The 12,159-nt window shown below is 60.0% G+C and overlaps 1 protein-coding gene across 1 annotated transcript; it reads right to left on the reverse strand.

The window, feature by feature from the left end:
* Nucleotides 1–281: 281 nt before the first annotated feature.
* NPFF (neuropeptide FF-amide peptide precursor) lies at nt 282–6,424 on the reverse strand. The gene is made up of 4 exons (XM_039514743.1): nt 6,175–6,424; nt 5,133–5,263; nt 1,790–1,917; nt 282–455 (listed from the first exon to the last, which is right to left on the reverse strand). Exons 1-4 carry the CDS (start codon nt 6,422–6,424, stop codon nt 329–331), a joined length of 636 nt encoding a protein of 211 aa, XP_039370677.1. The 3' UTR covers nt 282–328.
* Between the last annotated feature and the right edge of the window lie 5,735 nt (nt 6,425–12,159).

The raw sequence follows: 12,159 nt of genomic DNA on the forward strand, positions 1-12,159 counted from the left end.
GGCCTCTGGCCTCTCCCTTTCCAGCTCAGCCCATTTGGCTGGAGCCAGAGGAGAGCTCAGAACTGCTCCCTCCCCCTGCTTCAGATGGTGTCATGGTGAGGGTGCTACCCCTCCCCCCCCCACTGGGGGGTGCTGCCCCCAGAGCAGTCGTGTGCCATGGGAGCATTGACCACATCACCCCCAGCTGTGACGCTCACATTTTATTATCGTTGCTGGAGCCATGTGACCCGGCCGCTGGGCTGCGCCGGTCGTCACCGCTCAATCTGCTCACGGGTGGGGGGAGCTGCGATCCGGGCCGGGGGTGCTGGGGCCGAGCAGCCCCTCGGAGTCACTTCTTCTTCTTCCCGAAGCGCTGGGGCACGGCCATGCTCCAGAACTGGGAGGCCATGGAGTCCCAGCCCCGCTGGCTGAGCCGGCCCTCGCCGCCCCAGCTCCCCCGGGTCTCTCGGCCAAACCTGCAGGGAGACAGACGAAGCCCTCAGCTGCGGAAGCACCTTTGACCCAACCCATCGCCCAAGCTTGGCTGGTGCCCCCTTCGTCCCCCCTGTTCATTCACCCCCAGAGCCATCAAAGGGCCAGCGGGCTGCACCCCCCTGTGCCAGGACCAGCCTGACAGCCACGTCTCCACCCACGTAGCTCCTTCCCCAGGCTGCTGGAGCTACAGCCATGGTTAGACTGGGCTGCCAGGTGCCACCGCCGCCCGAGCTGGTCCTGCCAGCTGGATTCTGGGCTTTGTCACCTGAGGCAGGCGTGGCTGGAGCTAGGCCAGCAGCCGTTGGGGTGGAACCCGTGATCTGAGGCAGTTCAGAGGCTCCTCTCTTGGGGCCTGGCTGGTGGGTCTTACTCACCTGCTCTGGGGTGAACCGGGGCCAGATTGGGGGCTGGGAGGCATTTTCCCCCAGGTCAAATTGGCAGGGTCCTTTGGGGGGGGGGGTCTGCCTCCCCTGCAGCGTGGGGCACAGGTCGCCTGCTGGGATCATGTGGGCTCATCTCAGCTACTCAGTCCCCTGCCATGGCCGGGGCCTCTGGCACCTCAGCTCCTGCTCTCTGCCTGGGCTCACAGCAGCGTCGGCGCCTTGAGCCTGGCTGCTTTGGTCTAACCGAAGGCTTGCCCCATCCAACCCCACCTTCTCCCTTCTCCCTGACCGCCCCTGGACCCATTAAACCCTCTCTTCCTGCCCCAACCCCTGTCCACACCCCTGACCTCCCCTGCCCTCTATCCAACCCCCCCTGCTCCGTGCCCCCTTACTGCGCTGCCTGGAGCACCGGTGGCTGGCGGCGCTGCAGTCACCCCGCCAGGCTGGAGCCAGGCCACCGCCCAGCTCAGAGCACCCCAGGAGCTTGCAGCCCTGCTGCCCGGAGCATCGCACCGGCGGCCGAGCGAGCAAGCTGAGGCTGCCGGGGAGGGGGCGAACCTCCCAGGCCCAGAGCTCAGGGGCTGGCAGGACAGTCCCGCGGGCCGGATATGGCCCACGGGCTGTAGTTTGCCCACCCCTAGTCTAACCCCTGGTGTGGACGCTTCTTCCAGTAGCAAAGGGCTTTCTCCAGAATGTGTGGCCCTGGGGAAGGGGCTTGAGCTAACCGGGATCCAGTCCCGTGTGTGAGGGGCTATGGGGGGGCTGGGGCAGGTATACTGGTAAAATGAGCCCTCACCCCCTTGAAAACGGGGAGGGGGGACTCCTAGCCAGGCAGCGAGCAAGGCTGACGCTGCTTCGTGTTGGAGAGCCAAGGGCTACTAATGCCGGGCTGCTGCAGAGGCTGAGCGGGGCCCAGTGCCCCCCCTCCTTACCTTTGGGGCTGGAACAGGAAGGAGGGGCTGCGGCCGGGTCGCTGCAGGGCATCGAGCAGCGAGCGAAGCAGGGTGCCCGGCGGGCGCTCGTCGGAGAGGGGCCAAAGGGCGCGATCCTCACGCTCCTGCTGCAAGGGGCGGGGGGCAGGACGTGGTTACACAGCCCCCTGCCTGCAGAGGGGTCCCCGTGCAGGAAGGGAGTGGGGAGGGGCGGGGGGAGGTATTTGGCCCAGGGATGGTGCTTAGGCCCCCCCCCGCGGGCAGTGCCACCCTATTCAACGGCTGCAGGTGAGCAGTGATTGTGCCAGCACAGACCGGGGGCAGGCAGGAGCTTGGGGGTTGCTCTTGGCTACCCCCCCCATATATCCAGTCCTCCCCGCTGCGGCATAGTGGGGCCAACAGCCAAGTGACCCTGCCCATTAGCCCCCAACCCTGCGCACTCGGGCAGCACGGCCTGGCGCTCAACCCCTCCAAGAGGCAGCCAGGCAGGGTACCCCCCCCCCTCCCCTTGGTGAGACTCTCCCATCAAGGGATCAAGCCCCGCCCCCTCAAGCCATTAGGCCAAACTCTTCACCCTGCGAGGGTCTCTGAGTCCAGCCTGCCAGCAGAGAGCCCCACGCTGCAAACTGCGGCCCCAGAGCCAAACCACCCCAGAGATCTGGGTGGGGGGTTAACTGGAGGGAGATGAAGGCTCACCGAGCCCCCACCCACAAACGAGGACATTCCTTGTCAACCTGGGCCATGCCAGAAGGGCAATAGTCACACACACACACACACACACACCCCAGGGACGAAGCGGGGTTGGAATTTTGTTCATTCCACCTCAGCCTTTTAACCAGCAGGAACCCAAACTGTTCCTTCGTGTGTACAGCTCAGGCTGCTGCCGGGAGGCAGCTGCCTCTGGGGTGGAGCGCAGGGCGCAGCAGCCGTGTTTAACCACCACGCTCCAGGCAGACAGGAAGGCGGATCCCATCTCCTGTTGGGGAGGCAGCGGGGACTTGCCTGGGTGGACGTGGGCCTGGACGTCAGGGCTCACGCCCCGGCTCCCCTGGATGCAACACCAGGTACCTTTTAATGGGCACCTCAAACCCCTGCGGCACAACAGACGTGCTTTAATGAGCATCACAGGGATGCTGCCTCCTGCCCCGTCCCCCCAGCGCTAACCGGGGTCCAGCATGGCCTCCCAGGGGACGCTCCAGCTACTCAGCCGCTCTCTAAGCTCAGTTGTGGTTAGCACATGGAGCCAGGAAACCAGGGTTCCATTCCCAGCACGGCCAAGGGCCTGCTGGGTGACCCTAGAAGTTACAGCCCCTTGATGTGCCTCAGTTTCCCCTTCTGTACAAAGGGGATGATGATACTGACCAGGGCGGGGTGGAAGGCTAATTCCTTGGGGCCCCAGATTCTCAGCAGTGCCCCCTTGTGGGCGCCTCTAGCTCCGTTCGGGGGAAGGAACAGCCTGAGATTCTTTCACGTCCCACCCCCAGGTCGGTGGCCTCTTTTGACATCAATGGCCTCAAGGCTGGAGGCTGGGCTTTGCCGCCAAATCCCAGGGGATCCCGTCCCCCAATTCCCATAGCATTCTAGAAGGGTCCAAGTGCCCAAATCCTTAGGCACCCCACCTGAACCGCAAGGAGCCAGCAGATGGAGAGATGCTTGTGTCTCTCCTCCCCGTCTGCTGCAACCTTCCTGCTTCCCAGGGGAAAGGGTCGGCCCCACCCCATCAGCATAGGGCACCCCAGGAGGGGTCCAGAGCCTAATGGATCCCCGTGGCTCTGCCAGGGCATTGCTTGGCTAAGGATGGGGTTATCCCCCCACCCCCAGTGTCTCAGATCTGCCTTGGGACAGACAGGATTTCATTGTGTTCCCACAGCATTGGGTGCAGCTCCAGCCCCACTGGGGGAGATGATCTCGGGGGTGGGTCCCCCAGAGCCCAGCAGCTGGGGATGGGGGTTACTGTGGATGGGTCAGGGTCTTTTCTGTGCAGGTGAGGGCAGAGGGTGATTGACACCGGGGCAGGGCGGTGGGGGCGTACGTGTGACAGCATCGTAACTGTCCCCGTGCGAAGCCCTGGTGTTAAACGTGCTGGGCTCAGTGATCTGCCGCCAATGCTGCTGGCCAGGAGGGGCTGGGCTGGTGCGAGCTGCCTGTCGCACACGCGTGGCCCCTTGACACTAGTGGATCAGAGCTGAGACCGAGCAAGACAGCACCAGGGCTGGCCTGGAATGAGAGCCCAGCACTCAGCCACTCCCCTGGTTTGCAATGCCGGGGGGAGGGGGTGCTCCATGACTCACGTTGGGGAACAGGGAGCCACTGCCCATCTGCTGCATCGTTCCCACCAGCAACTCAGAGCCCTTTCATTAATTCAGCCTCATGAGGCAGGTGGGGCTTGTGAAAGATGGGGAAACTGAGGCACAGAGGGGGCCAGGGGTGTGGCTCTTCTCCAGGTTACAGCAAGCCAATAATAGACCCCAGACAACCCAGCTCGTTGCTCTAACCACTGACCAACGCTCCCTCCCGGCATTGGAAAGGGAACCCAGGAGTCCTGGGTCCCTGTTCTGGCCACTGGCCTGGACCCAGTGGGGGAGCGACCATCAGCTGTGCGCACCCAAAAGCTGTGGCCCCTGCCTACCCAGCCCGCTGCCACCTCCCCGGGCGGCGCCCGCTCACCAGCAAGTCGGAGAGTCTCTGTAGGTAGCTGTCGGGCTCGTCCGCCAGGGTCTCCTTGGACACGCTCCCTCCTTCCAGGCACTGGCCCGTCGTCACGGTGCCCGAGAGCAGAGCCAGCAGCAGCGCCAGGCGCCCGTCCATGGCTGCGCCCCCGCTCCCTCTCCCGCCTTGCGCTGTGCAAACGCCTTCCCCGGCTGCGGCTCTTATATCCCCCCGAACCCGGAGCCCAGCTCACCGCACGGGCTGGGCTCTGCGCGCGGGATTGATGGGGGAGCCTCACCAGTCATTTGTAAGGCGGGGGCTTGGGGACCGGAGCTGCAGAACTGATTGCCACGCTGGGCCCAGGGAGGAGCCGGCGGCCCCAGGAGAGCCAGCGCCAGCACCGGCCTGAGCCCGCGGGCCGGGCTGTTTGTACGTTATTACAGGGATAAATCCACTCAAATGGCCCGTTAAGCCCCTCTAAAAGCGACAGCTAATTGATGCTGGTTTATCACAGCAGCTTGCCAGTGCCGGCCCACGGGGGGCTTACACCAGGGCCCCTCAGCCACTGATCCCCCACCTGCGGCCTCTGCCCTGCCCCGCGGCCGCCTTGTCAGACTGACTCGGTTTCCCCATCCCCCCCGGCTCCAGTCCACCCATTTGTCACGGCGTCATCTGTCTGGTTAACGGTCCCCACCTTGTCGCTTCCGCCTGTCTCCCTCGGCGCCACTTCCCCGCTTAATGAAACCCATTTACCAAGCGGTTGGGGCCTGGTGACAGTGACGGGCTGAGACAGGAACACGGGCGCTGGAGAACCTCCCGCTCCCCCTGCCAGGGCCGGGGGTGAGGGCAGCGCCACCGCAGTCAGGGCCCCCCCAGTGCAGGATCAAGACCCCACTGGGCAGGGGGAGGAGATTTTCAAAGTGCCCAAGGGCATCGGGCTTGCTCAGCCCTCTGGACAGACCAGCTCCCCCCGGGGGCTAGTGAAAGGTGGTGCTGAGGGCACAGGGCATGGCCGGAGGGGGGTCCAGATACCCTTAGGCCCAGGACAGCTCTGACACCCCCTCGCCCCCCGACAGGGAGCCAGGATCCCAGTGGGCCCCATCGCTCCTGGGCCCTGCCCCAGCTGCAGCTCACACCCCTCGCCAGAGGAGCAACGTGCTGGGTGGAGCCTGTCAGAGCCAGGGGAAGGGAGGGGGGCGCCAGGGACATGGGCCGCTGGGTCTGATCCTGCCTAGACCCAGCAGCTAGGGCCAGGCATGGCTGTGATGGGCGAGCCGGCTGCAGCGTGGAAGCATCTGGGACAGGCCCCCAGTGCAAAGATCTCAGGGCAGCCTGGGCGCGCTGCCCGCCGGGGCCGGCCCAAAGCGGTGACACGGACACCCAGCTCCACGCCCACAGGCAAACACGCGGGCACGTTCGCTTGCACACGCCGACACCGACGGGCACTGGAAGCCAGAAGCCTTGCACGCCTGCCGCCGGGCACCTCACTAGCACTCACACATGGGCCGTGCCCAGGCCAACCTCACTTGCCGGCAAAAGCCTCTGCACGGTCACAGGGGATGACGCCAACAACCTCTGCCGGGATGGATTCAGGCAACGGGAGCCCCGGACAATTCCTCACGCCTGGGCCCTGGCCTCACCCTGCCTTGGGGTGGGACCAGCCGGGCTCACCCCTCCAAGCGCTGTCCGCTGGGTGCCCTCCCCATGTCCCAGAGGAGCCAAGCTCCAGCCCCTACCCTCCTCCTGCAGCTCGGCCCCTGCCCCCACCCCTTGAGCGCCCGACGCCAGCAGCGGAGGCCGCGCAGCCCCGTGATGGATCTCGCTGCCACTCAGCTGCGCTCGCCAGAGGCTGAGGGGGCGGCAGGGCCCCACTGGGACAGTCACGTTCAGCACCTGATGGATGCTCCCAATAACCGGCCTGTGCTCGGCCGGCCGCGGCGCCAGGCTGCTTTCGCCAGCAACCAGCGGGAGGCAGGTGCCATCCATCAGCCCCAGAGCAACGCCCTGCCCACCCCTCGACGGCCTGCCAGTGAATTAGCCTGGAGCTCCGTGACTCGACGGGCCCCTAACTGTGGGCCTCGGGATCCCCCTGTAGCCCCTGTGTCGGGGTGGCCCCGGGCTTCTGGGACGGGGACAGGCTCACCCCAGAGAGGAGCGTGGCCAGCTGGGGAAGGCAGCCAGCAGGCCGAGGCTGGAGCCACCGGTGCTGAGCTCAGAGTGGTTGTCGAGGGCGGTTTCAGTGGAGCGCGAGGGGCAGCACCTGCAGGGAGGGAGCGTGGCCTAGTGGCACGAGCACAGGACAGGTGCACAGGACCCCCTGGTTCTAGTCCCAGCGGTGCCCTGGGGATGCTGGGAGACCTTGGGCAAGTCACTTCTGCTCAGAGGTGTCTAACTCCCATTGAAAGCAAAGGGTTTGGGCCTTCCCTGTGCCTCAGTTTCCCCCTCTGTAAAATGGGGAAGGAAGGGAGTCACTGGGGTGAGGGGAACAGCAGCACTGCCCAGCTGAGGATGTCAAAGCACATTACAAGAATCATCCCCCACATTGAGTATCCCTATCCCCATTACACTAACTGGGAAACTGAGGCACAGCACCGCAGCCTGGGCAGCTAAACCACCTCGGCTTCGGGCCAGCTCCTGGCCAGGATGGCTCAGTAGAGTTTTGGGCCCTTGGGATCCAAGAGGGCTGGAAGGGGCATCGAGCAGCTCTGTGAACCCTTTGTTTGGTGTTAGCCTTTGGGCAGTTCATTGCCCAGAGTCCGAGCTGGAAATGGAGCTGACAAAATAGCCTAAGAAAAGCTCTTTGCAGCTTCCTCTTAAGCCAGCTGCAGTTAGCAGATGCATCCAAGATGGGACCAGAACCCAGGAGTCTCGACTCCCCATCTCCTGCTCTCACCACTAGGCCCCACTCCCTTCCCAGACCGGAGATAGAACCCAGGAGTCCTGACTCCGTGTCCCCTGCGCTAGCCCCTAGCCACCACTCCCCAGCCAGAGGCAGAAATGGAACCCATGGGACAGAGAGTCCGTTCCCTACGCTGGTGGCCTACCCGAGCCACAAGTGACCCCGAGCGGCCCAGAACTGCCCAGCCTGCTGGGCACGCCCAGGCTGAGGGTGCAGCTGAGACAGGAAGGGAGAGGATCAGGACTGGCTCCGTAGCACATGGTGCCAGGGGAGCCTGGGGTGACTCAGAGCCCTCAGGAACCTGCTGGAAGTTAGAGGAGCTCTCATTTATCCGGGAGGGCGGGGGGGAGCGGGGGATTTGGCTCCTGGGCAGCCCATTAGAAAGCCACCCTTGTCCCTCCGCCCCTGGGCTACCCCTCTGGAGTCTCAGCGCCGCCATCAGTCCAGCCCAGTGGGCCCCCAGCATCATCCACGGCCCTCCAGGCGCTGCCATCATCCACCTAACGCCGAAGAGGCAGCTGGCCCCACAGCCCCCTCGTGAAGCTTGAGCTGAGCTTCCAGACAAGGGTGGATTTTTCAAAGTTCACTCCAATCTGTGCACCTGCCTTGACTGGCCTGAAAACGGACAAGCCAGGCGAGGGCCTGGAGGAGGGCTAGCGAGGAGAGAGAGCCCCTCCCCCCAAAATGACCTCATTTTAAAATCTGCTGCTCCTTCTACCCTTTGGGACGCTGCCCATGACGTCTGTCCTATGAATAAATCCCCTGAAGAGGTGCAGCGGAAGGTAGGTGATCTTGCAACTTCTGCCACGCAAGTAGGTCCTATGACCAATTAATCAAAGGCGGAAGTCATGAAACTTAGCTTAGCTCCTGCTGATTTTATCTAGAAAACATTCATCAACGTACTTATCTGGGTAGCATCATCCGTGATCCTGGCGGTGGTACGTTGGCCGTCAAACCCAGAACAGGGAACCAAGGGCTTTATTCCAAACATTCAGTCCCGTACGGCAGTCCCACTGGATCAGTAAAACCTCCACACCTCAGATCTCTAGAAGCGATGGTGTAAGGGCTGGGCTACACTAGGTCAACCCAGCTCCATCGCCCAAGGGTGTGGAAAACCCAAGCCGACCTAAATCGCCACGTAGGCAGTGCTGGGTTCTTTCGCCGGCCTAGCCGCCGCCTCTCAGGGAGGTGGATTGCCTGCGTCGATGGGAGAACCCCTCAGGCACCACAGTGCGGCGCTGTGCTGCTGTAGCGTTCCACACGTAGACAACAAGCCGTAAGTGGAGCAGACTCCTGGAAAACCAACAATAAGTCCATCCAACGCCAACTGAACATTTTTCAGGGCAGGCGTCTGCATGGAATATTCAACGTAAACTGGACTGATAGGATGAGTAATGAAGAGGTGCTAGAATAGATGGATAGAAGGGATAGAATAGAAAGGATGTGGACAAATTGGAGAAAATCCAGCGGAGAGCAACGAAAATGATTAAGTGGCACATAAATTACGAGGAGAGGCTGAGGGAACTGGGCTTATTTAGTCTGCAGAAGAGAAGAATGAGGGGGGATTTGATAGCAGCCTTCAGCTACCTGAAGGGGGGTTCCAAAGAGGATGGAGCTTGGCTGTTCTCAGTGGTGGCAGATGACAGAACAAGGAGCAATGGTCTCAATGCAGTTGCGGAGGTCTAGGTTGGATCTTAGGAAACACTATTTCACTAGGAGGGTGGTGAAGCACGGGAATGGGTTACCTAGGGAGGTGGTGGAATCTCCTTCCTTAGAGGTTTTTAAGACCCGGCTTGACAAAGCCCTGGCTGGGATGATTTAGTTGGTGTTGGTCCTGCTTTGAGCAGAGGGTTGGACTGGGTGACCTCCTGAGGTCTTCTCCAACCCTAAATCTTCTATGATTCCATGAGTAGACATAATACGAGGATCGGGAGGAAGAGATGGATCTGTTTGGGGGAATCTTTTATGACTGCCTGACAGCAGGCTGCCTAAGCAAGCAGTTCTCTGTTGGCCCCAGGCAGGGCATGGGACAGAGAAGCCGGAGAGTTACGCACCCTAGCACAACAATGGCTAAAGCGTCATTATTACAGCTGAATATAGAAGGCCTGGGAAAACAAGCCCAGGCTAGGGACAACTGTCACCTTTGAACTCCTGCCTTATGCAGCCGATGGTGTGGGACAGATGATGGTAAGAGCTGGGCATTGATTATTGTATCATTGGAAGCGTCACAGAGGCAGACGCAAATCCTGGCCTTGCTGGGGGCGGAGGTTAGTTAGCAGGAGCACAGGGTTGCTGAGGTTTTTAAGGTCAGGCTTGACAAAGCCCTGGCTGGGATGATTTAGTTGGGAATTGGTCCTGCTTTGAGCAGGGGGTTGGACTAGATGATCTCCTGAGGTCCCTTCCAGCCGAGATATTCTATGATTCGAAGGCTCCCGTCCTGCAGACTCTTACTGTTCAAAGTTCAGCAAGGCCCTGGATCCTGCAAACTCTTCCGCTCATATGTGCGAGAAGCGAATCCTAGCAATGCAGGGCTGGACAGGAGCTCGAGGCATCACCCCGTCCAACCCCTGCACCGCAGCAGGGCCAAGCAAACCCAGACCGTCCCCGATGGGTTGGTCCACCCTGTTCTTAAAACCCTCCCCTGATGGGGATTCCACAACCTCCCTCGGAAGCCTGCTCCCGAGCTGAACTCCCCATGGAGATAGAGCTTTTCCCAATATCTAACCTCAATCTCCCTTGCTGCAGATTAAGCCCATCACGGCTTGTCCTACCTCCAGTGGCCACGGAGCACAATCGAACACGGCCCTCTCTATAACAGCCTGTAACATACAATGCAGGGATACCCACCGACAGAATTTACTGCTGAAGTGGCTCTAATCTGGGTATGAGGAAACCTCTGATAAGCCACTCGTACCAAATTCCGTTTGCTATCCTAAAAATCAAGGGCCTGTCTTAGCTCTATCGCAGCTTTTAGAAGTTTCTTCTGTGGTGGCTGGGTGAGGTTCTGTGGCCTGCGATGTGCAGGAGGTCAGACTAGGTGATCATGATGGTTCCTACTGGGTTTAAAGTCTATCAAGGTTTTTATCAGCCCCCCTCCCCTCCCCCAATCTTTTCTCAAGACTAAACACGCCCAGTTTTTTTAACCTTTCCTCCTAGATCAGGTTTCCTAAATCTCTGGTCATTTTTGTCGCTCTCCTCTGAGCTCTCTCCAGTTTGTCCACGTCTTTCCTAAAGCGCCAGAACTGGACACCGGGCTCCAGCGCCCGGTAGAGCAGGACAATTAACGCAGCCCGTGAGTGGTTTCAGTGACGTCTGGGTTAAGTTACGCGTGTGCATGCAATGATTTGCAGGGATCAGGGCGTTGGGGCTTAAGTGAATTGCCCAGGTGCATTGTGGGTTGTGTTTCTTCTCCTCCTACCTCCCGCCCCCTTGAAAAATTAAAAAACAGGTTAAATAAAATGCAGCCACTCTGGGTTGGGGTGGTGGAGCACAGCTGCCATCTAGTGGACACTGTGCTCAATCGCAACCCCCAGTCTTAAAATGATCATGGTCGGCCTTGAAATTCAGAGCAGACTGGGTTTGCACGGTGGGAGCTGTTGTGTCCAAGCCCAAATGTGGATGCTGGGTGCAATTGCTTTCCAAATGCTTAACAGCTTAGGGCACAGACTTCAGAACTTAATTCCTCAACCCCAGGATCCTGGGACTTTTTAGGACAACCTACAAAGCCTGTTTCCCCATGCATTCCCATAGGGCAGTGTTTCTCAGAGGTGGGATGGGCGCTGACGGGGTGAGTGTGTGCCGAGGACTAACCCTTGAGAGCAGATCAACTTCCCAATCATCCCTCTAGCATCCCAGCTTTTATCTTTTTTTTTTCTTTAAATCATTCTCTAGGTGTTAGAGTTGCAAAGAAATCTTTGAGGATGTGATCCCAGTGTGGCTGAGGCCACGATGTTGGTCTGAGTTTGCAGAGAGCCTGAGCCAATGGCTCTGAGATGGGGGAATTGTCCTGAGCAGTGTAACTAACACACCACCACCTACCAGAGTTTGCGGAGAGTCTCAGAGGACAGCTCTATGTAGGTCACATTTCAGTGGGTGTCGTCATTCACATCTGAGTTAGTTTTTTAAATGCAACGTTGTGAAGTATTTCGCCGCTCATCAGAGCACGGCACAAAGGAGAGGAAAGATCGTGTCGGAGACTTCCGCTGGTGCCTTTCAAAGTATGTGGTGTATGAAGGCTGAGGCTGGGGAAGTGGGTGGAAGATGGCTCAGCTAAGATCAGCATATGGCCAGATTGCAGAAAGGTGAATACCTGAGAAGTGGCCTCTTGGCCAGCACCCTGGAGGTTAAACCAGACCCCTCCAGAACTAAAAGCATGAGCTGCTTCAGCTGGAGCTGAAGAGCAGAGCTGGGGGCTGTAACACCTGCTATGCTGTGCAGATTGGTACCGCGGGGGAACCTGTAACACACGCATGGGCCGGTTACCTTGGTCTCATTTTCCTGAAGCGGGGACTTGGGTTTTGGCAGTTTGGGGAAGACGGCCCTAAGGTGTGGGTGGAGGGGAAAAGAATTTTACCACCTGTTTGTTGTTATTAGGCTAGGAACTGGCACCAGGGGATGGATCACTTGATGATTCCCTGTTCTGTTCATTCCCTCTGGGGCACCTGGCACTGGCCACTGTCGGAAGATGGGACACTGGGCTGGATGGACTATTGGTCTGACCCAGTAGGGCTGTTCTTATGTTAATGGTGTTTATTACAGTGGCAGGCTAGAGCCCACTCACGATCAGGGCCCCATTATGTTAGCACCCATTCCTTGCCCCCGA

Source organism: Mauremys reevesii, linkage group 25 (genome assembly GCF_016161935.1).
Source record: "Mauremys reevesii isolate NIE-2019 linkage group 25, ASM1616193v1, whole genome shotgun sequence".
NCBI lineage: Eukaryota > Metazoa > Chordata > Testudines > Geoemydidae > Mauremys > Mauremys reevesii.

Coding starts and splice junctions, on each gene's coding strand:
- NPFF (XM_039514743.1), bottom strand. CDS start 6,424: ATGGATGGCACCTGCCTCCCGCTGGTTGCTGGCGAAAGCAGCCTGGCG. Junction 1,918..5,132: donor AGACAGGCGGAAGCGACAAG/GTGGGGACCGTT, acceptor CGCCCCTTGCAG/CAGGAGCGTGAGGATCGCGC. Junction 456..1,789: donor TTCCTGTTCCAGCCCCAAAG/GTAAGGAGGGGG, acceptor GTCTCCCTGCAG/GTTTGGCCGAGAGACCCGGG.